Source organism: Chiloscyllium plagiosum, unplaced genomic scaffold (genome assembly GCF_037043375.1).
Source record: "Chiloscyllium plagiosum isolate Xiang-an unplaced genomic scaffold, Cpla_swu_hap1 HiC_scaffold_24, whole genome shotgun sequence".
NCBI classification, from domain to species: domain Eukaryota; kingdom Metazoa; phylum Chordata; class Chondrichthyes; order Orectolobiformes; family Hemiscylliidae; genus Chiloscyllium; species Chiloscyllium plagiosum.
The window spans coordinates 19,326,486-19,351,184 of record NW_028270162.1 but is presented as its reverse complement, the minus strand read 5'-3'; the positions used below and the strand labels follow the sequence as shown (position 1 = coordinate 19,351,184).

The 24,699-nt window shown below is 40.9% G+C and overlaps 1 protein-coding gene across 3 annotated transcripts in view; it reads left to right on the top strand.

Annotated features, from left to right (window-relative positions):
• naa25 (N-alpha-acetyltransferase 25, NatB auxiliary subunit) overlaps positions 1-24,699 on the top strand; it is a 98,454-nt gene that overhangs the window by 32,645 nt on the left and 41,110 nt on the right. For 2 of the 3 annotated variants that reach the window (XM_043715554.2, XM_087999960.1), the window contains 8 exons: positions 1,094-1,212; positions 7,027-7,101; positions 10,215-10,322; positions 10,987-11,065; positions 11,796-11,907; positions 17,655-17,744; positions 18,853-19,025; positions 20,598-20,710. In XM_043715554.2, the coding sequence (XP_043571489.1) occupies positions 1,094-1,212; positions 7,027-7,101; positions 10,215-10,322; positions 10,987-11,065; positions 11,796-11,907; positions 17,655-17,744; positions 18,853-19,025; positions 20,598-20,710 (869 nt within the window). The remainder of the gene's footprint in view (positions 1-1,093; positions 1,213-7,026; positions 7,102-10,214; positions 10,323-10,986; positions 11,066-11,795; positions 11,908-17,654; positions 17,745-18,852; positions 19,026-20,597; positions 20,711-24,699) is intronic. The other variant, XM_043715557.2, reaches the window with a different exon arrangement.

Genomic DNA, 24,699 nt, shown 5'->3' with positions numbered 1-24,699 from the left:
TTAGTTAAAATTAATCTATTTGACAATCCTTCTTAAATTTATGTACCCACCTGAGACCTGTGGATTTTTTTCCTGAAAAAATTTGAAAATTAAACTGAAATTACTCTCTCTCTTGTTTGATAATACCGATCTGCTGCAATGACATCCAATAAATAGTTGTCTGTTATAATTTATCCAATGCCCAATGTTAGTGTGCTATGTCCAGGTCCTTTTGGCTTGTCCAAGAAATAAGGAAATTGAGAGAAAGTAACTGTGCTTCACTTAAATCCTATTGGCTAGCATCTGCTGTACTTAACAGACAGTGGACAAGACGAAACTATCCTTTTAACACGTAATTAAAAGGTGTTAATTACATAGGTATCCGTACTGGCTGAATATCTCGAGCTATTTCTACAGAAAATTGAGTTGCTTTTTTATTGTTTGAATTTGGAATATACTGTTGACAAAAACAGCATTTATTGTCCATCCCTTACTGTTGTTGCTGACTGGCTTCCTCAGGTGTTTCAGCTATTATTGTCGGTCTGGAGTCTCTGGACCAGGCTGGGTGAGGAAAGCAAATCTTCTCCTTTTGAAGGAGAAACGCATCAGATTTTACAATCATCATAACTGTTTCTAGTGTTTTATTCTAGATTGGTGGGTTAGTTCATCTTAAATTAATTTAGATTAGATTAGATTCCCTACAGTGTGGAAACAGGCCCTTCGGCCCCACAAGTCCACACTGACCCTCTGACGAGTAACCCACCCCCCTCTGACTAATGCACCTAACATTATGGACAATTTAGCATGGCCAATTCACCTGACCTGCACATCTTTGGACTGTGGGAGGAAACCAGAGCACCCAGAGGAAGCCCCACGCAGACATGGGGAGAATGTGCAAACTCCACACAGACTGTCACCCAAGGCTGGAATCATACCTGGGACCCTGGTGCTGTGAGGCAACATTTAGTGGGATTTGAGCTTGTCTCTCAGCTATCTTAGTCCAGACCTCTAGGTTACTAGTCCAGTAATATTAGCACTGTGCTACCATCCCCTATAAAAATATTTGCTGTACATATTTTGTATGAAGTTGTGATATGTTGAATTTATTTTTCAGCTGAGCTGGTTACTAAGCTGTATGAGGCTGCTGTGCGAAAAGTCCCAAGCAGTGAGGAGTATCACTCGCACCTCTTCATGGCATATGCCAGGGTTGGAGAATACAAAAAAATGCAACAGGTATTATTTTTACAGCATAAAATTAATCTTTACTGTACCAAACAAAATACAGTATTGACTACCAATTGATAGCATGGTAGAATGCTGTAGCATGAGAAGCCAAACTTTAGCAGATGCTGTGGTAAAAGTTGACACTTATTTTCTTTCCCTCTTCTGACTTTTTCATCCAAATCAAGGCAAATTATGTCTGAAGTTAATGTCAGCTTGAGTGCAGATTCCATGAAAAACATGAACCTGTCATTTATTTGCCGATTCTAATAGACCATGCTATTTACTTCATATGTTTCTGTCTCCATGTTCTATTTGTAGAGTGACATTTTTATTTCTTAAATGTGTCTTTAGTTTCACGATTATATAATAAGATATAGTTTTGTAAAAACATTGAAGAGATCTATGTGGGCTTGACTAGGAGCCTCAGGCTATTGTGTAACTAATCAGCCTGTTGATTTTATTTATTTGTCTGGTGATCAAGACTGGAGGAAAGCACTTCCCCACTACTTGCTGAGTCACAAAACAAAAATGCTGTGCTAGTTACCAAGATGGCCAATTAAGTAATCTTTTTTTATTTAAAACCTGATCTAAACAGGTTATCAACTGCATTTCTGCAATAAACACAATTATTGGTGATCAAAACAACACTTATTCAAGAAAGGTGCAGTAAATAGTGATTAGGTAGTGAGTATGTCGGCAGATTATGGGAAGATGCAATAACAACAGGGTTGTCATTGTTGTGATTTGAACTTCCCATACAGGAAAGAATTTAAGTGCATCCAAGAGGGTTTCTTGAAACAGTATGTGGATAGTCTGACTAGAGGAGGGGGCATACTGGATCTTGTTTTGGCTAATGAGCCTGGCCAGGTAACTGACCTTTGAGTGGGAGAGCATTTGGAAACAGTGATCACAACTCCTTAAGTTTTAAGATACTTAAGGATAAGTTAGGACCTTGTGGGAAGGTACTAAATTGGGTGATGGCAAATTGCATTAATATTGCACAGGAGTGTGGGAGTTATTTAAAGACCTGCTGATCAGAGTTCAGGACTGGCATGTTCTAATAAGACGGAAGGTCAAGGATGGAACGTGAGGGACCCTTGGATAATGAGCGAGGTTATGGATTTAGTCAAAAGGAAAAGAGAAGCATATGTAAGGTTTAGGAAGCTAAAATTGGACAGGACCTATGAGAAATATAAAGAAAGTAGGAAAGAACTCAAGGAGGGAATTAGGAGAGCAAGAAGAGGCTATGAAATGACCTTGGCAAGTAAGGTTATAGAGAATCCCAAGGCATTCTATATATACATTAAAAATAAGAGGCCAACTAGGCAGAAGGTAGGACCACTCAACGATAAAGGAGGGTACTTGTGATTAGAGGTAGACAAGGTGGGTGAGATCCAAAATGAGTACTTCACATTGGTATTCTCCCAGGAGAAGGATATGGCCGATGGTGAAATGTGTGTGGAGCATGCTAATATGCTAGGGCATTTTGAGATCAAGAATGAAGAGGTGTTGGGTGTGAGAGCATTAAAGTGGTTAAGACCCCAGAGCCTAAAGGTATCAAGTCCATAGCTCCCTGAAAGTGACCACTGAAATAGATAGCGTGGTAAAGAAGACATATGGCAGGCTTGCCTTTATTGGTTGGGGAATTGAGTATATGAGTCAGGATGTCATGTTGCAGCTTTGTAAGACTTTGGTTTGCCACATTTAAGGTTTTGAGTTCAATTCTGGTCGTCACATTTAAACAAGGATGTGGCGGCTTTGGAGAGGATGCAGAAGAAATTTACCAGGATGCTGTCTGGATGAGAAGGAGAGGCTAGAAAAACTCAGGTTGTTTTCTATGAAGCGGTGGAGGCTGAGGGAGACTTGATAGAAGTCTATAAAATTGAGATGCATCTGTCGAGTTGATGAGCAGAATCTTTTTCCCCCAAGAGTTGAAATGTCTAATATTAGGGGGCATGCATTCAAGATGAGATGGGGAAAGTTCAAAGGAGATAAGTTTTTTTTTTAACACAGCGTGGCAGGAGTCTGGAATGCACTGCCAGGGGTGGTGGTGGAGGCAGATAGAATAGGGGCATTTAAGGGACTAATGTGAATATGCAAGGAATGGAGGGATTTGGACCAAGGACAAGCAGAAGTAATGAGTTTTCTTGGGTGTCATGTTTGGCACAACATTGAGGCCCCAAGGGCCCATTCTTGTGCTGTACAGTTATGTATTCTGTATACACAGTGCATAATATGAAAATATAAATACTTATCTCTTGGAATAACCCAAAACACACCTGCACACACCCACTGTCTTCAGGGGAAAGAAAGAAATAAAGAAAAATAAACAAAAGAAGATTTGCTGCATAGACTCACATTTTAAAGAAGAAAACCTCTCTGGCCATGACGTTATTCTTGAAGGCAAAAAGAATAAAGTCTGGCATGTTCAAAAGTCTATTGCTCTGATGCATATGTTATCGAGTCACAACTCCCACATGATTGTCTCTGGAGTTTTGGTAGGCATTGCTTGCTCAGGAAATACACTATAGGGAAGATCATGTAACCACTTTTATTTTTGGAGAATGAACAGGTTTCGACCTGAACTTAGCAAGTGAACTCTACTGAAAATGATTTGAGCTCTTGCTCACCGGTTATATATTCCCTAACTAATTCTAGATATGAAGCACACTTAATCTAGTCACTATTCAAACAACCCAACCAGGGGCCTACAGCAAAGTGAACAGTTATCACTAGTTATGAGATTTCTATGAAGTCTTGTTAAATAAAAGCTTCATTGTCCATAAAAACCTTTCAATTACTTACGTTAAAGAAAACTATTCCAGATAGTTCCACAAAATTTGAATTAGATCTGTTTTCCATTCCTTCAAAATTTGAGTGTTGCAAGCAATATTAAATGTAATATTTTACATATAAATGAACTGACTTTTTATGGGCTGGTATTAACTGCTACTGTTATTCTGTCCCTTTCAATCAATTCACCAGCAGTTGCGTCAAAATTGAAAAGTAAGCAGTACACTACAATTTGTGTTATGTTGAAAATTTCTGTTATTCCTTCACTGAGTACATTTCTGAAATTATCTTAGAATAACACAGCCTTGGCCCATGTAATGATTTGTGTACAGATACAATTAATACAAAAATTTGATTTGCCAAATCAACATAGCTGGTTCATTTTCATATTTATTTGTTCATAAATGTCTACCACTCTTGTAATTATCCTGATTCCATCTCCCAGGGATATACTAACATCAGCTAAATGGGTAGACATCCTTTTCTGATGCCTTGGTCAATTCTGTTTTTGTCACTTTCCTGGACAATGTGAAATCATATATATGCTAAATTCCCATCCTATTTATTAATTTTATGACCCTGAAACTTAAATGAAATTTGAATACTGTCCCTACCATGATGCCTTCAGCATAATTTGGAGGAGCCGGTAGTGTGATAGTCGTGACCTTGAACTAATGATCCAGAGCTGTGCCATTCTATGGGGCATGTCTTCAAATCTCACCATGACTGCTTTTGAAATTTAAAATATGGAATTGAATGCCTGATTTGGTATTTGTGATGATCAAACTATTGCTTATTGTCATATCTCTTCTGGCCTACATGTGATTCTGGACTCTAAGCTGACATTTAAATGTTCCCTGCAATATCCCAGCAAGCTAGTCAGTTCCATCAAGTTAGAGAAGGGCAACAAATGATGGCCTTACTTGTAACTTGTACATCCCTCTCAAAACTGAAAATGTGTTGCTGGAAAAGCGCAGCAGGTCAGGCAGCATCAAGGAACAGGAGAATCGACGTTTCGGGCATAAGCTCTTCTTCAGGAATGAGGAAAGTGTGCCCAGCAGGCTAAGATAAAAGGTAGGGAGGAGGGACTTGGGGGAGGGGCGTTGGAAATGCGATAGGTGGAAGGAGGTCAAGGTGAGGGTGATAGGCCGGAGTGGGGTGGGGGCAGAGAGGTCAGGAAGAAGATTGCAGGTTAGGAAGGCGGTGCTGAGTTCTAGAGATTTAACTGAGACAAGGTCGGGGGAGGGGAAATGAGGAAACTGGAGAAATCTGAGTTCATCCCTTGTGGTTGGAGGGTTCCGAGGCGGAAGATGAGGCGTTCTACCTCCAACCGTCGTGTTGCTATGGTCTGGCGATGGAGGAGTCCAAGGACCTGCATGTCCTTGGTGGAGTGGGAGGGGGAGTTGAAGTGTTGAGCCACGGGGTGCTGGGTTGGTTGGTCCGGGTGTCCCAGAGGTGTTCTCTGAAACGTTCCGCAAGTAGGCGGCCTGTCTCCCCAATATAGAGGAGGCCACATCGGGTGCAGAGGATGCAATAGATGATGTGTGTAGAGGTGCAGGTGAATTTGTGGCGGATATGGAAGTATCCCTTGGGGCCTTGGAGGGAAGTAAGGGGGGAGGTGTGGGCGCAAGTTTTGCATTTCTTGCGGTTGCAGGGGAAGGTGCCGGGATTGGAGGTTGGGTTGGTGGGGGGTGTGGACCTGACGAGGGAGTCACTGAGGGAATCGTCTTTTCAGAACACTGGTAGGGGAGGGGAGTGAAATATATCCCTGGTTGTGGGGTCCGTTTGGAGGTGGCGGAAATGACGGCGGATGATCCGCTGTACATGGAAGTTGGTGGGGTGGTAGATGAGGACCAGTGGGGTTCTGTCCTGGTGGCGGTTGGAGGGGCGGGGCTCAAGGGCGGAGGAGCAGGAAGTGGAAGAGATGCGGTGGAGGGCATCGTCGACCACATCTGGGGGGAAATTGCGGTCCTTGACGAAGGAGGCCATCTGGGTTGTACGGATTTGGAACTGGTCCTCCTGGGAGCAGATGCGGCGGAGACGAAGGAATTGGGAATATGGGATGGCGTTTTTACAGGGGGTAGGGTGGGAAGAGGTGTAGTCTAGGTAGCTGTGGGAGTCGGTCGGTTTATCGTAAATGTCCATGTTGATTCGGTCACCCGAGATAGAAATGGAAAGGTCTAGGAAGGGGAGGGAGGAGTCTGAGATGGTCCAGGTGAATTTGAGGTCGGGGTGGAAGGTGTTGGTAAAGTGGATGAACTGTTCAACTTCCTCGTGGGAGCACGAGGCAGCGCCGATACAGTCATCGATGTAGCGGAGGAAAAGGTGGAGGGTGGTGCCAGTGTAGCTGCGGAAGGTGGACTGTTCCACATATCCTACGAAGAGGCAGGCATAGCTGGGGCCCATGCGGGTGCCCATCCCTCTCAAAAGCACAGTTGGTTACAGATAAACAATATTTGCTGATAAATGGAGCTTTTTAAAATTCATTCATGTAATGTTGGTGTGACTGACTGGGCCAGCACGCATTGCTTAACCCTAGATGCCCTTGAGGAAGAGGGTAGTAAGTTGCTTTCTTCAGAAGCTGTAGTTCATTTATGTCCAATAATATGATGATTGTATCATTGTTTTCCATGCGTGTGTACCACTATCTGTAAACATAACTTATCATGGAATTACTTATTCGTCTTTGGCATTTTTATTTGTTCAACATATAAATCCCTTTACCACTAGCTTAATGCTTTCGTTTTGTATGTTGCGTGATGACCAAATTCAAATGTTGTCTAAGGCATTTTCACACAAGAATCACTTGTTGACAATAGCCCTAATTTGTAAGGAAATGTTCTGATCTTAAAGTAACTCTTTATCTAATGCAATGATTTATGTACAGGTGAAGTTGATATAATTTTGACTTTAAAAATAATCAAGAAATTAGTTCAATCAAGAAATAATCAAGATTTAGTTCAACCTGAGAAGTGTGCCCATTAAGGTTTATTGAAATATGCTGAAGTATTTTGCTGAATTTTCTTTTAGGCTGGGATGGCACTTTACAAGATTGTTCCAAAGAATCCATATTACTTCTGGTCTGTGATGAGTCTGGTCATGCAGGTGAGTATACATCTTTATACATCTTAAAACTAAGATACTAATTGCATGGTGACCGGTAATGGATTTTTTAAAATGTGCAGTACAAGGAAAGGAGATTTCAGGTGCTTTCAGAGGGATTGGAGTAAAAATTTGTTCAATTAAGTTAACTGGATTTCCAAAACTGCTAAATTAAGTAACATTAGGTACTGAGGATCTGAATTGGTATCCTTTAAATGAATCCTGCTTCAGCAAGGTTGCTTAAACTTTCTCTTGTATGGTTGCATTTTGTTTGAGTTAAAACATAGTATCATTACTATATGGATTCACTTTGTTAAAAACAAACCGCTCATCTGCTCCACTGAAATGTCTAAGACTGTTGCGATTATTTAAGCAAGACCGAGGTGTCTCGGTACTCATCCAACGTCAGGATTGCTGTTTAAATTAAGATGTGGAGGAGCTCGTATTGGACTGGGGTGGACAAATTTAAAAATCACACAACACCAGGTTCTCGTCCAACAGGTTTATTTCGAAGCACTAGCTTTCTGACTACCACTCCTCCTCCAGGTGGTTATGGTGTAGGGAGCATAAGACACAGAATTTATAGCAATAGATTACAGTGTCATGCAAGTTAAATAATCTATTTAACAAACCTTGAGATTTAATAATTGAGAAAAGTTAAGGTCTAGAGTATCTTCTGAATATATTTTTGTAGGGGTTTCGACTGGTCCTACCACAGGGCAGCCTTAAAACATGTTAGATCAGAAAATACAAGCAAACTATTGCTTTTGGAATATAAAAATAAGGACATCTTACTATACTTGTACAATGCTTTGATGAGACCACACCTGAGTACTGAGTGCAGATTTGGCCACCTTATTGCTATACAAGATTGTTAGGGGAATAGACAGGGTAGATGAAGAAAGGTTATTTCCCCCTGTGTGACAGTCTACGACCAAAGAGCATAATCTTAACGAGAGGTTGCCCTTTGAAACAAGAAGAGGAGCAGTTTCTTTACCATAGAGGGCTGTTGAGGCTGGATCATTAAGTATTTTCAAGGCTGAGGTAGACAAATTCCTAATTAATAAGGGTCCTGGCGAGTGTTGCTGAACAAAGAGATCTTGGAGTGCAGGTTCATAGTTCTTTGAAAGTGGAATCGCTGGTAGATAGGATAGTGAAAGAGGTATGCTTTCCTCTATTAGTCAGAGTATTGAGTGCAGGAGTTGGGAGATCATGTTGCGGCAGTACAGGACATTGGTTAGGCCACTGTTGGAATATTGCATGCAATTCTGGTCTCCTTCCTATTGGAAAGATGTTGCGAAACTTGAAAGGGTTCAGAAAAGATGTACAAGGATGTTGCCAGAGTTGGAGGAATCAAGCTATAGGAAGAGGTTGAATAGGCTAAGGCTGTTTTCCCTGGAGCGTCAGAGGCTGGGGGTGATTTCATAGAGGTTTATAAAATCATGAGGGGCATGGATAGGATAAATAGACAAAGTCTTTTCCCTAGGATGGGGAGTCCAGAACTAGAGGGCATAAGTTTAGGGTGAGAGGGGAAAGATATAAAAGAGATCTAAGGGCAGCTTTTCATGCAGAGGGTGGTACGTATATGGAATGAGCTGCCAGAGGAAGTGGTGGAGGCTAGTACAATTGTAACATTTAAGAGGCATTTGAAAGGGTATATGAATAGGAAGGGTTTGGAGGGATATGAATTGGGTGCTGGCAGGTGGGTCTAGATTGGGTTGGGATATCTGGTCGGCATGGACGAGTTGGACCGAAGGGTCTGTTTCCGTGCTGTACATCTCTATGACTCTATTATGAGGAAAAGGCAAGAATGTAGAGTTGAGGATTATTAGTTCAGCCTTGAACTAACTTCTCTATGACTCTAAGTTGATGAGCTGAATGAGCTGCCTCTACTCTGTCTTGTGGTCATATCTAAGAAATCCTTTATTTGCTTTGGAGGCAATGCAACAAAGGTTCACTAATTCTTGGAATAAGAAAGTTGTGCGGTGTTGAGTGGTTGAGTAAATTAGGCCAGTACTTTATCTGGAATTTAGGAGAATGAGAATGATCTTGTTGAAATGTGTAGAATTTTGCTGGGCCTTTTCGGGGTCGGCATTGAGATGTAGTTTCACCTGGTTGGGAATCTAGAACGTAAGAACCTAGTGTTAAAAAAAGGGACAAAAAATTTACTGAGGTAAGGAAACACGTCTTTAATCAAAGAGTTATGAATCCTTAGAATTGTTTACCCCAGAGGGATTTGGGTGCTCCAGTGTTGAATATGTTTAAGACTGTAATAGACAGAATTTTAGTATCTGAAGGAATTGGTGATTTCAGGAACAAGTAGAAAAATGGTGTTGAGACAGAAGCCCAATATGATCATACTGAAATTTGGATGGGTACATGAATAGGAAAGGCTTGGAGGGGTTATGGGCCAGGAGCAGGCAGGTGGGACTAGTTTAGTTTGGGATTATATTTGGCATGGACTGAGGCTGTTTCTGTGCTGTATGACAGGGGGAGCGGGGCTGTTGGGTTCCATCATCTACTCCAATTTCTTATTTAAATTTTGTGTTGTTTACAATATACTATATAGACTTAGACCGCCTTGCAATTCTTTTTAAGCCCCCGACTATGACTTCTGTGATTTCTCCCCTTTTTCAGCACCAGCACTGTTCATCTATGCCTTACTCTCTGGAGTTCCTTTTTGTGAACTTCATGTCCAAAACTTTGAGAACCCAGTCTTGGACCAAATCTTTCTGAATTGAGCTCCTCCTATCTCACGTTCCCCTCACCCTGTCCAAATGGATGAGCATCAAGCTTATTGCAATGTTTTCTCAGTCTTGATAAAGATGTCGCTCCACATAAGGTGCTTGTTCACAATAATTGAACCCGATATATGTCTACAGCAGTTCTGTAAAGGACATTGTGAAAGTTAATTAACTGAGCCCGTGACTTTTCTTAAATCTCACAGCTGCTGGCCAGGGTTAGTAATTATAAAGACTAATGACAGTATCTGTCTCATGATATTAGGTGGCAGAGACAGCTCGTGGAGGCTACTTTAATTGTGTGATGGGTGTGCTTTAAACATACTGAAAATCTATATCTGCCTCTTAACCTTTTTTGATCATGTTTATGTCTAGTCTATTTCAGCACAAGATGAAAAATTATCGAAGACAATGTTCCTCCCCTTAGCACAGAGAATGGTGGAAAAAATGGTAAAAGAAGACAAGATTGAGGCTGAAGCTGAGGTAAGAAAGTAAAAATGTGACATGAATCACACCATTGTGACAAGAAGTGTTGTTGTCCATGTATTGTTTTGTCTCTTTTTTTTTGGTGAGCTGGGGGAGCTCCTGCATACTGATTTGTGTATGAATATACTGGCTGGTTCAAATTATTTTATTTCTCTCTCTAGCCCCATTTTTTCTGACCGATGATGACCACCAAAACAATTTTTAAAAACACGTTATTAAGTTTTGAACAATTTTTCTTTATCTTAATATGACATAATTTAGCAAACCTGTAACCAGTCTTTGTACTTATATTGCTGAAAAGACATGAGGATTACTTGCTTCCAGTCTGAGGACAGTTCTCTTGTAGTTAACAATCAGGAGACATTAGAAAAAGATCATACTTGATTTTCTTCTCCCATATTGGCCCTGCAGTTTTTATTCAGTTCTCTGTGTATTAGATTAGGGCCAAATAAATGAGAAATAAATCCGACTCATTGCTAATGTTTTTGACTCTTAGCGGTTGTATTCAAGTTTGGGAAGAAGCTCGAAAGATGATAGCTCATAAAACTGACTTTCATCTCACTGGGTGACTGCAGTAATTCGTAAAATTTTTAAAATCAGTGTGTGACCTTCACATATGTATGCAATCATAGTATTTCACAGTTTTTGTTTTTTATAATAGGTGCAACTCTACTTAATGATTTTGGAACGACTTGGAAAAGACCAGGAGGCTCTCGAAGTTATCCAAGGAAAACTAGGAGGTGACATGGAAACTAATTTATTGCAAGATTTTTGTGCAGAAAATTGTGCACAATGTTTTTTCTATTTCCTTCCCCATTCCAATCTCTGAAGGATGTAATTTCCACAAGAATGGATAGTCTTCCAGTTCTTTCTGCAAAACTGACTATTCATTGAATCTGAAAAAATATATAAAGGAACTTTTTCAACCATGGATAATGTGGATCACTTAGCACAGTTGGCTGGGCAGCTGCTTGGTGATGCAGTGGTATCAATAGTGTCGCTTTAATCCTTGCATTAGTTACCATGAAGGACTCTATCTCAACCACTTCCCTCACCTAAGTGTTACTTCTCTCAAGTTAAGCCACTGCCATGCCCTATAGTTTGGTAAGACTACTGTGACTTCACATTTATTGTTGAGCCTTTGCAGTGCAGAAGAGGCCACTTGGCCCATCAAATTTGTACCAATGTTCCCAAGAGCATCCCACCCAGTCCATCACCCCTCAGATAACTCCACTACTGCAGTGTGACAGTTCCCAGTTTGTATATTAACAATCTTATGATATCCGAGTGAGATTACCAACTTAATGCTGTTTTATGGTCAACTCTGAGAACTCGTGCTTAATAGTAATTAAAATGTGAATGTCCAGATTCAATCTCATTGGACTCTTATTACTCACAGGTTTTCTCTTGACACTGTTTGATTTAGGGACAAAATGTTTATTTACATTGCAACTCTGTCTTACTCCTCAGAGAAACTGACCAGTGAGTTACAAAGTCGAGAGATGAAATGTATGGTGCTGTATAAGAAGCTGATAAAATGGCCTGAATGTAATGCACTTTCAAGGAAACTTTTACTGAACAAGTAAGGAAGTCCTCATTAATTTAACAGTACTCTCAAAGGGCAAATGTATCATCTTCTCCAGTTTGTTAAACTGATTTCCTTGCTGTTCCTTAGAAGGTTGGTCCATTCTGTTGTTTTTGTAAAGATGTACCCTAAAGGAAATTGGACTTAAAGCAGAAGCATTAGCAGTTCTTCGTACCATTGGATTGGCCTCTGAAAATGGAGTTTCCTTTTCCAGGTCCTGTCTGTACTATCTGATTTGCCTCAACTTCATATCTTTAGGGCAACTACTTCCATGGACGTCATTTGTCCACTGGCACTTCACAGTAGTTGTAGTATTTTTGTCTTACCCATATAGTGAATGCTGGCAGGCTAACTGTGATGAACATTGCAGTGCCCTCAAGTTTGCATCCGCACAACTATTACTAGGGATTGCTATTTGGTAATCAGAGTAGAGGCTTAGCCACTTTTTATGCTTGTGCAGAGCTGTGGCCAATTGTAGCTGCCCAACAGCTACTGCAGTTGAGATTAGCTACAACTAATCTAGCAGCAGAAAATTCTCTCGTGATGGCTTCAACCTTATTTGGGGTAGGACACCTTACTCATTATGGAACTTTTTTTTGGAGAAGATTTGTAGCTCAGGTTTAGGTTCTGGATGTAGATTTTCTTGCTGAACTGGAAGGTTCATTTTTAGACGTTTCATCACCATGCTCGGTAACATCTTCAGTGAGCCTCTGGACGAAGCATTGCTGATAATTTCTGCTTTCTATTTGTGTTTGGGTTTCTTTGGGTTGATGTCACTTCTTGTGGTAATGTCACTTCATCTTGTGACATCATCTCCGGTTCTTTTTCTCAGGGGGTTGTAGATGGGGTCTAACTCTGTTTGTTGGTAGATTTCCGATAGGCATGCCATGCTTCTAGGAATTTTCATGCGTGTCTCTGTTTGGCTTGTGCTAGGATGGATGTGTTGTCCCAGTCGAAGTTGGGTGTGTTGTCCTTCCTCATCTGTGTGTAAGGATACTAGTGAGAGAGGGTCATGTCGTTTTGTGGCTCGTTGATGTTCATGTATGCTGGTGGCTAGTTTTCTGCCTGTTTGTCCAATGTAGTGTTCGTTACCGTCCTTGCACAGTATTTTGTAAATGACATTAGTTTTGCTTGTTGTCTGCATAGGGCCTTTCAAGTTCATTAGCTGCTGTTTTAGTGTGTTGGTGGGTTTGTGGGCTACCATGATGCCAAGAGGTCTGAGTAGTCTGGCAGTCATTTCCGAGATGTCTTTGATGTAGGGGAGAGTGACTAGGGTTTCTGGACATGTTTTGTCTGCTTGTTTGTGTTTGTTGCTGAGAAATCTGCGGACTGTGTTCATTGGGTCCCGGTTCTTTTTGAATACACTGTATAGGTGATTTTCCTCTGCTCTGTGTAGTTCCTCTGTGCTGCAGTGTGTGGTAGCTCGTTGGAATAATGTTCTGTAGTTCAATCGAGGGGAACCTCGATTATCCAAACGTGATGGGCGGGCACTGTTTCGTTTGGATAATTGATTATTCAGTTAATCGATTCAATGCCTTTCCTCTGGGACTTGGAGTTTTCCAATAAGTCTGCTCCCCGTTCAGGAGACGCGCAGCAGTATAGCGCACGTGAGCCCCCATGCTGCCCTGCCCACCAGTACTGGCCCCTCCACCTGCTCCCCAAACCTTGTCCAACACCGCGCCCCCCCCCCCCAAATCTTTGCTCAACACTGCCCCCACCCACCCTCCCAGACCCTGTCCAACAACAACCCTGTCCAACACCCCCCCCCCCCCCCCCACCTGACCCCCAAACTTTGTCACACATCGCTCCCCTCCCCCGCCCCTCCAACACTGCCCCCCGCCCCCTACAAAAACCCCTTGCGCCCCTGCCCACCCTCCAAACCCCATCCAACAATGCCACCTCGCCCACCCCCAAACCCCGTTCAACACTGCCCCCCTCCCCCTCTCCAGGGCAGCTGGACTGGGCACCAACAACAAAACCGCTGCTGCCGCCTTTTGGGAGATGATTCTCCAAATAGCACGCATGTGCGCGTACACACACAACTGTTTACTGTAACTTTTTGACAGGTTCCACCTCTGCCCTGTATAAGACAATGTTAGAGTGATCATCTGGTAAAAGGGGGTTTAGGTTAGGACTCCACTGAAAGTGTGGTGAGAGAGAGAGAGGGGGTGAGACATCAGTCATTTGGAGACGGTGCCTGCGCTCCCATCAGTCCAGGACTGTTCTCGGCAGCACTTTTAATCACTGTAAACAAAAGACCACGATCAGTGTTGGACACACGTCTAGGAATGGCAGTTTGTTGTTGTTTTTCTCCTCTTTAGTGAATTTTATGCCAGTAAGGGTATTATTGATGGTCTTGAAATGAAACCAAACAGATCCAACACACCACACTTCTACGGATTACCCAAAATTCACAAACCAGGAGCTCCCCTCAGGCCCATAGTCTCGCTACCTGGAACACCAACTTACAGATTGGCCAAGGAGCTACACCAAAGACTAAAACACTTAGTAGAAGACTCACGCAACTTCATCTACTCCACCCAAAAATTCCTGAAGACCATCAAAGACACAAAGGTAGAAGAGGATGAAATAATGGTCTCCTTTGATATAACAGCCCTGTTCACATCAACCAACATTAACCTGCCCAATTAAACACTGATTACATTAATAGAAGACCCACAGACACATATACCAAACGCTACCAACTTCATCAGCAAGGACAGTATTGTCAAGCTAGTGGACCTATGCCTTACCTCCCACTTCACCTTCAACAACAAACCTACAGACAAACCAAAGGAACACCCACGGGATCTCCGATATCAGGTTCCTTAGCAGAGACAGTAATGCAGAGATTTGAACAAATAGCTCTGCCAACCATCCAACCCAAAATTTGGGTCCACTACGTGGGTGACACCTTTGTCATCACTAAACGAAACAAATTAAAAGAACCTTCAAGACCGTCAATAATACCCTTACTGGCATAAAATTCAACAAACTGCCATTCCTGGATGTCACAGTAGAGCGAACAGCCAATGGGGATCTTCAAACCAGTGTCTACAGGAAAACAACACATACGGACCAAATATTAAACTACAGAAGCAATCACCTCAACATCCACAAATGAAGCTGCATTAGAAGATTATTCCAATGAGCCACCACACATTACAGCACAGAGGAACTACGCAGAGCAGAGGAAAATCACTTATACAGTATATTCAAAAAGAATAGGCACCCAATGAACACAGTCCGCAGATTTCTCAGCAACACACCCAAACAGGCAGACAAAACATGTCCAAAAACCCTCGCCATTCTCCCCTATATCAAAGATATCTCAGAAATGACTGCCAGACTACTCAGATCCCTTGGCATCATGGTAGCCCACAAACCCACCAACACACTAAAACAGCAGCTAATGAACTTGAAAGGCCATATACAGACAACAAGCAAAACTAATGTCATTAACAAAATACTGTGCAAGGACTGTTACAAACAGGCAGAAAACTAGCCACCAGGATACATGAACAGCAACTAGCCACAAAACGACATGACCCTCTCTCACTAGTATCCTTACACACAGATGAGGAAGGACATCACTTCCACTGGGACAACCCATCCATCCTAGGACAAGCCAAACAGAGACACACGTGAGAATTCCTAGAAGCATGACATTCCAACCGGAATTCTATCAGCAAACACATTGGCTTGGACCCGATTTACGACCCCTGAGAAAAAGAGCAGGAAATGACATCACCAACCCAAAGTAACCAAAACATACAAACAGAAAGCAGGAATCATCAGCAATGCTTTGTCTGGAGGCTCACTGAAGATGTTATCTTGTATGGTGATGAAACGTCTGAAAATGAACCTTCCAACTCAGTGAGCAAACCTACATTTAAATGTAACGATTTCAAATTCTTCAAAGTTTGTGCGAAGATTTGTAGCTCGGGTGCTCGTTGCTGTGGTTCTGTTCGCCGAGCTGGAAGTTTTTCTTGCAAACGTTTCGTCCCCTGGCTAGGCGACATCATCAGTGCCTGGGAGCCTCCTGCGAAGCGCTTCTTTGATGTTTCCTCCGGTGTTTATAGTGGTCTGTCCCTGCCGCTTCCGGTTGTCAGTTTCAGCTGTCCGCTGTAGTGGTTGGTATATTGGGTCCAGGTTGATGTGTTTGTTGCGCTAATCCTGCGCTAACCGACTAAGCGCCACATACGAACAACTCCGGTTCCTACACGAATGCCGAAAGAATCTAATCCTTCCACAATGTGTCAGATACAGACCACCAGTCAACAACCCACAAGCCAGGGAAACAGCCAAGCAGAACGGATTCAGACCTAGAGGCATGGCATTCATCCACAAACTCCATCAACAAACACATCGACCTGGACCCAATATACCAACCACTACAGCGGACAGCTGAAACTGACAACCGGAAGCTGCAGGGACAGGCCACTATAAACACCGGAGGAAACATCAAAGAAGTGCTTCGCAGGAGGCTCCCAAGCACTGATGATGTCGCCTAACCAGGGGATGAAACGTTTGCAACAAAAACTTCCAGCTCGGCGAACAGAACCACAGCAACGATTTCAAATTCTACTATGTGAAGTGAGAAATGGAACCAACAATACTATTAATCAATATTTACCAGATTATGCTAAGTCTCAATTGGTTTTCTTGTGCCCTTCTATTCCACCTCATCTGACCTACATGTGAGCTCAGATTGATTTTTAATTTGCGACAGTTGTATGTTCAGTAATAACTTCTGGGAAATACAGAATTCAGTGGTGTACATATGTTACTCGTGATCTTCATTAGTTCATATATATTCACAAAGTAATAGTAAATCTCAAATGAGCAGAAAGGGAATCCATCAATTACAACTTAACAAAAAAGAAATGTTATTTCCTGCTGGCTGCTGTCTAATTCATTATAAGTGTGAAAGAATGTAGTTTCAACTGAGGCCAAATGCACAGATGGAGTAGTTTGAACATGAAAATATTTAACAAGACAATGTCAAATGTATTAAAAGCAGAATATATTGGAAATGTACAGCAAGTTAGTCAAGATCTGAAAGAAAGAGATAAAATGTTTTTCCTCCTTCAGGTGCCTGATCAATTGTGTATTTTAACAATTTTTGTGTTTTCATTTCCAGTTTCTAATTTTTGTATTTTATATATAGTCAGCTGATGCTCAGTTTTATAACAAAACACGTCACCCATGAAATGAGCAATGCATTAGTGGTAAATTTTAATTTGAGGTAAATTACAACAACTGTTAAGTAATAGTCTTGAGTAATTTGGATTTTAATTGCTGTTTGATTAAGGAACTTTGAAAATTTGAATGTAGGTTGTGTATTGACAGTCTCAGTTCTGGAGCACAGAATATTTTATGATTATTTGTATTTAACACTGGTGTACAAGTATTTACAGATTATATGTCTTGGGTCTGTTAGTTGTCTGAAACCTTAAGAGTGCCACATAGACATTAGTTTTTGCACATAGTTGACTTAAATGTATCAATTAAATAACAAATCCTAACCCAACAGAAAGGAAATCCAGTAAAGACCAGCAACCTTTTTTTTAAAATTAGAATAGACTTCTCCTGCTAGCTTTTTTTTGGATTTGGGGAACAACTGCCAGCCAAAGGGAGTGCTATCTTCAGCAAAATAAATTAATCTTAACTTTTAAGTTCAGCATATGATCATATAAAGAGTTTGTAGATGTGCAGTAAACGCTGCTGCTGTTCTTTTCCAGCCCAGATGACTGGCAATTTTACATATCTTATTTTGATTCCCTCTTCCATCTGATTGATGAGGCTTGGACTCCACCTGCAAAAGATGAGCAGTAAGTTGTGTGAGAATTCTGTCAGAACACACATTTGCTTCCATACATCAAAAAGTTTAAGTGTTTAAGTTCTGCCATGTATTTGAATAATCCTTATTGCATGACAATGAGAGGGTGTATTTTTTGAAATAGAACAAATTTCCTTTACATTCCAAGGTTGTATAAAATAATATTTCAGTTGTAATCCTACAAACAATGGGTATAATATTACATTCAAAGAACATAGGGACGTTATATAAGGCATACTACCCTTGGAACATGAGATATTGCATTGGTTTATTTGTAAAAATACTATTGTGCTTCAGGTTTCTTGTGCCTGGAAAGCAACTGGTTGACATGCTGAATATTTTTGAAAATACATGTAATTTTTTTTCTTAATTGATAAATTGCATTTGCCTCTTGCACTTCCCTTTTCTAGTTTTCAACATCCCATCTCAACACCATGGCAGATATGTGTTACCCTCTAATTGAGGGACACAGTTGATCACCGTTGCTTCTGTCACAGCTACTGAAATGTTGCTCAAGAATAGAACAGAAACTAGATCTACTAGTTCATAGTTCTATCCAGAGCTGGCCATTTTCAACTTTCTTAAATTGAGTATACAGTCAGTTCTGATATAATGCGATAGTTCTGTTCTCGTGTGATCTCACGTTATAAGGAAATATGCAATGGATGATTTACATTTAAACTAATGGGGCTGGCAATGTGTTATAGCCAATGCAGGTATAGAAAGTTTGTGTTCTACAAATAACGGTCTAAATTCTTCAATTGTGATAAAGCCAATTTGTGTTGATGAAACACGTGTTATAGCAGAACAAACTGTATGTTATTATACTCATTGTTCAGCATTCAATCCAATCCACCTTTTGAATGTTTCAGTTGAATCAGCATTCAGATAACCTGCACATTGTGTTCTTTCTATCATCACAACAACAAAAGTTTCTCCATGGCCCATTGTAAATTCAGAAATTTGCATGCAGTGTGTAATGCTGCTTAAATGTCTGGAAATCCCTTTCTGCTGAAGATTTGCTATAATCAGACACATCAAGAACAAGCCCCAGTTAATTTTTATTGTGCAGTGCATAACAATGTTTTTGCTTCGTGTAGCTGTCCAGAGGGCCAAGTCACTTGCCTTGTTCAGGAAGCCATGTCCTTTGTGGAGGAACGAGTTTTGAATGAAGAACCAAAGGGCTCCCGTCGCCTGAGGGGACCATACCTGGCTAAACTTGAATTAATAAGGCGGCTAAGAGAGAGGGGTACAAATGACGAGCATAAACTTGGTGCGTGATTGATTGTTTACTGAATGCAAGTTCATCAGATTATCTACATATTAACTTGAATGTATCTTGGGGAGTGTGGAGAGATGTTCAGAGAAATGGCTTTATACACAGTGTTGGATCATGGAGTGCAGTGACCATAAATGAGAGAAATTTTAACCAATGTGAATGTTCCTGCTTCTGTTGATTTTCATTAGAAAGTGTACATAGGAACATCCTGTGAGGACCGGTTTGAGTTTAGTTGTGATGGCCTAAATGATCAAACAGCTTGCTGATATTCAGTATCCATGTTAATTATTATAAAGGTGTTTTTTGTACAAGAAACTTATTGCTATGGAATCTTGTACTGCAGGATGGATGAAGTTTTCAGAGAAAAAGAAGGGAATCATATTCATATAGTGCCTTACACGACCTCAGGACATCCCAAAATGTTTGTCAGTTTGTATTCCAATTACTGTTGCAATGTTGGTCAACGTAGCAGGCAATTTGCATTCAAGAAAGTCCTCTAAGTAACAGTGAGATAAATTGCTGCAAAGTAAGGTACAGCAATTTCACCTATCTACTGCTCAGTTTAATATTTCAAAAGATGACATATTTGACAATGTAATATTTTCTTACCACTATATTCATGCCTGGAATAAAGCTTGAATGTACAAACACGGTGGTAATAATGCTGATGGAAAGTTGCTGAAAATTTTGAGGGAGGTCCTCCAACATTTGAATGTGGAACTCTTTCCAGCTTCTTAATTTGGCATATCATAGGGTCGGCAAGTTTATTCAGTGGACCATTGGCCCTTCAGATCAGAGGCCGGATTCCAAATCAGTGCTGAGTTAGCTGACTACAGTGGAGTGGCAGTTTAGTATATCTAAATATCATCCTTTGGTAAGTCAAAAAACTAAATACTGGAAGTATTTAAACAATAGGTAGATTGTTGAAATATCAGGGAGTTGAGGACTATGATGACCTGGTATGAAAGAAGAAGCTTGGGCAGATCAGCCATGTTGTTTGAAAGGGCAGGCTTAACGGGCCAAATAATCTACCCCTGCTCCTATTTCTTATGTAATTAATTAATAAAAACATTTTTTTCCATTTTTGCCTGAGGTACAACAGCCATATAATCAAGGCATTGTGTAGCTCTCTTCATAAGATTTCCTCCATATTGAACGTTTGAACAGTAATTCCTTTAGAAGCAAATACTCTGTTGCAATTCCGTCGATGAAGTGTTTACCTTCCAATTTGGGATTTTCAGTTTGCAGCCTGTTGCCAGTTCTTCTTTGAAAATGTCCCCCTGAACAAGCCAAGTGGGCCTTGGTTTGTTGCATCATTAGCATTTCCAACAATGGAATGGCCCCGTGGTTGTGCATTGAGTCTTTCAGTCTTGATTATATACTCAAATCCTGGGGTAGGATATGGACCTGCAGCTTTTAGACCAAGGCAAATGAGCCATGATTCTCTACTGTCAGCTTTAAAGTTATGCATACTGAAAGACTGCACTAATTTATAGTATTAAGCATCATCAGTTTGGGATTCACTCCTACATTTACCCACTATGCTTTTCTCTTTATTACTGCTAGGAATTCCGGAGGACCTGATGTTCCAGTACTTTGAGAGGTTTGGGGACAGGCCTTGCTGTTATTCTGACCTGAAAATCTTTGTCGATCTTCTATCGCTGGACAGGCATACACAGGTGAGACCGGGAGACTGACAGAGTCTTCATTCGCTCAGGCTGTGCTGCAGTGAGGTGAGTGGGTAAGTTCACCCAGTGGCCTCAGCATTTAGTCATTATACGTATTGCTTGTTGCCTGTTGTTTTGTCAAGTTAGGGACTGCCAAAAAATACGCAACCATAAAATCAGAACAAAGGGAATTTGGAAAAGTTTCTAAACCCAAAAGTCTTTTTTAAAAAAGGCTCTGCTCCAGAAGGCCAAGGATACATGATCAATTGGGGAAATTTAAAATAAAATTTCTTTCATATTGAGAAATAAAGGACATGAAAAGAGAAAGCGAATTATGGTTGACAAAGTTCTGAAACTGTGTTAACTATCATAATCGTGGAGTAGGGGCAATAGCCGTTACCTTTTCGTATTCTTAATTGAAAATTTAAATTGTGCAATAAGTGAGCAAAAGTTCCTTCCTTTGGTGTAATACAGTGATACATTGACACGCTACCAAGGCAGTGTTGCCACGAGGGCTTGAATGAAGAATGTTCCTTTTGGTATTTTATTCATTTAAACCATAGAGGAGACCGAACAAAACAGTTATTTTGCTGTAGTGAAATACTGAGTTGCTGAGCTAAGCATATCATGCAAGATTCTCATATCAAAGTGATTTGCCTATGGATTTGGGGTATTTGACCTCTTGGCTATTGCAGTAGGTTATCTTTTTTGGTGAAATTTCCCACCAACCTGGCATTATTTAGCATCATTCCAGTATGTAATTGTTTCCTCTATTAAAAGAACATCACTCATTTCAAAGTCAGTGTTGGCAAATAGCCAATAAACTACATCAAAAGTTTAAATATCACTCAAGCCTAGTCAATCTTATGGTTTGTTTGAAGTTGGGTTTTTGTTCATTTCATATACAAGTTACTTTTTTAAGTCAGCCCATTTAAAATGTTTTGTCCATCAAAGAAAAAAATCTGTTTGCGCATTGAATTGATTAGTTTCCGATATCAGACGATTGTTGTCAGACTTGAGCATTCTTGCTCGGATATGAATCTTTAGTTTGCTATTTCGTATTGACTTCCCTGTCTTTATGAAATTTCCCTGTGTTGTCTCATGCAATTCTTTTCTTGTCAAGAGTTTTTGTGTTGTTTTGAAGATAGACTTTGGCTGTCACTTTGGGCCAAGGCCATCGGTGCGTTTCTATCCTCTCTTACTTCTTGTGTCTCTTCTTCCCTTCACTGGAATCTTCAATCTCTTTTGCTTTCCCCTTTCAAACATGAATGTTCCTCCTAAGTAAGCCAACATTTGTCTTACATTCTTTGTCATTCACCAGTAGGCCGACCCTGACATCTATAAAGCATAGCTGAGACTTCTCCACCTTTTTCTATTTAGCTCACTCTTCTGTCAGTTTTGGTCATGGTGACATTTGAATCAATGACTCAATAGACACTGGAGATTAAATCCTTCACTCTAGACTACTTGGTCACAATACCACTAGCTCACTGTTCTGACTATACAAACTGTTCACCTGTTGTCACTTGGAGTGCATTTTTAAAATTTATTTCTCTTTGCTCTTCTCATTTTCTGCAGTTATTTCAGCTTCCTCACATTTGTTTCAGCATTTTGCAAGATCTAGGTGTTAAAACATTGCTTTACCTTCCCTCGACCTAACCTTTTGGAAAAATAAATTAGCAGGCAGCACTGATGCTTGCACCTTTTTGATGACTGGGAACAAAGATCCATGACATAATACATTCCTCTCCACTTTGTTCTTGCTAGATTAATATCAGGCCCTTTGTTTTTTCCCATCCTGTTAGAAAGTGACCTATGTCATCATGGATCGTGGAAATTTGAATATCTGCCACTTGGTGTGATTGATAATCAGCTTTAGTTTGCAACATGCTGGAAATCTGAAAAAACAAAATACTGAAACCATTCGAGTCAAGTATTCATCATCTGTGGAGAGAGACAGTTAACATTTCAAATCAATGTCCTTTTGTTGGAAGTGGAGAAAAATTGAGAGACTGAACAGGATTTTAACCAAGTCAGGCAACAGGGGAAGTGGAGTGTAGAGGAAAGGAAGCAAAGGAAAGGTCTGTGATAGGCTGGAAAAAGAATTAAATAACAAAAAGGAAAATAGCGCAAGTCAAATGGAGATATTATGAGGACAGGTGAGGAAACAACAAGTCATCTGTAACAGCTGCCATTCAAAAAGAAAAGAATCCGAAGTTATGATCTGAATTTGTTGAATTCACCGAGTCTGAAACGTGGTGGTGCCTGATCATTGTTGAGGTGCTATTTCTCAAGCTTATCTTGATTATCATTGGAATAATGTAGGGGGTTGAGGACAGAAAAGTTAAGGGTAGCAACAAGATTGAGACTTAAAATGAGAAGCAACAGGAAGCTTAGGAGCACACTTGAAAACTGAACACAGTGTTCTACCATGACCTGATCTGTATTTGGGCTTTCCAACATAGAGATGACTACATTATAAATAATAAGTACCATATACCAAATTAGAAGAAGTGCATATATATTACTGTTTTGCCTGGAAAGGGTGTTTTGGGTACAGAACAGAAGATAAAAGAGCTGTTGCTGCACTTTCTATGCTTGTATGGTATGCTGCACAGAAAAGAGAATCAGAGTGATTCAGGAGTACACCAGGGGCTTGGAGAATGAGTAGTTCTTTCAGTGCAGGAAGGGATGCTTATTTGGCGGTGCTACCATTTTTAGGGATGGTAAAAAGGTTCGAGTATGATCCGATCCATGGTTGGACAAATGTTGGTGACAAGGGGAAGCCTATCACTATTCTGAGAATGATGGGCACGGTTTAGAGCCAAGGGTATGAAGTGTAATGAACACAGTGGTGGATCTTCTGTTTCGTGGCAGAAAATTCTTGATTGACCAAAGAAGGAAGGAAATGTCTGAAGCACTGGTGTGGAAGATGACATTGTTAAAATAGATTTGACGGCTAATGGGGAATGGAGTAGAATTTCTACAAGAAGCAGGGTGGAAGAAAGTGTATTCAAGGTAGTTGTTGGGCTTAGTGTTGGTTGATTGTCTGTAGCTAGAATGGAGTCAGAAGTAGAAGATTGGAAAAGCCAGATGTGAAGGCATGGGAAAAGAGGAAATTTGGAAGGAGAGTTGTTGGCATTTCCCTGTTCAAGCAGCACCAATGCAATCCAGGTTGAGAGAGAAGTCCCATATAAGACGAGAATATAGAATCTTCCAAAAGAGACATAAGAAATGGAGCAGGAGTAAGCCGTCTGGCCTGTCAAGCCTGTTCATGGCTGATCTTTTCATGGACTCAGCTCCACTTACCTGCCTGCTTACCATATTCCTTACACTTTTGAACAGTAAAGAGATTATCTATCTTTGCCTTAAAAACAATCAACAAGATAGCCTTAACTGCTTCAATGGGCAGGGAATTCCACAGATTCACAACCCTTTAGGTGAACAAGTTCCCCCGAACTTAGTCCTAAATCTGTTCCCCCTTATTTTGAGGCCGTATCCCCTAGTTCTAGATTCACCAGCCAGTGGAAACAACCTCTATGCTTCTCTCTTATCTATTCCCTTCATAATTGTATATGTTTCTCTAAGATCTCACCCACCCCCCAAATTCTTCTGAATTCCAATTAGTATAGTGCCAGTCTATTCAATCTCTTCTAATAAGCCGCACAGCGGCTCAGTGGTTAGCATTTGCCTCACAGCACCAGGGACCTGGGTTCAATTCCTGCATCGGGCGACTGTGTGTGTGGAGTTTGCACAATCTCCCCGTGTCTGCGTGGGTTTCCTCTGGGTGCTCTGGTTTGCTCCCACAAACCAAAGATGTGCAGGTTAGGTGAATTCGCTCTGCTAAATTGCCCATAGTGCTCAGGGATGTGTAGGTTAGGTGTATTAGTCTGGGGTAAATGTAGGGGAATGGGGCTGGGTGAGTTACTGTTGGGGGGGGGGTTGGTGTGGACTTGTTGGGCCAAAAGGCCTGTTTTCATACTGTAGGGATTCTATACAAC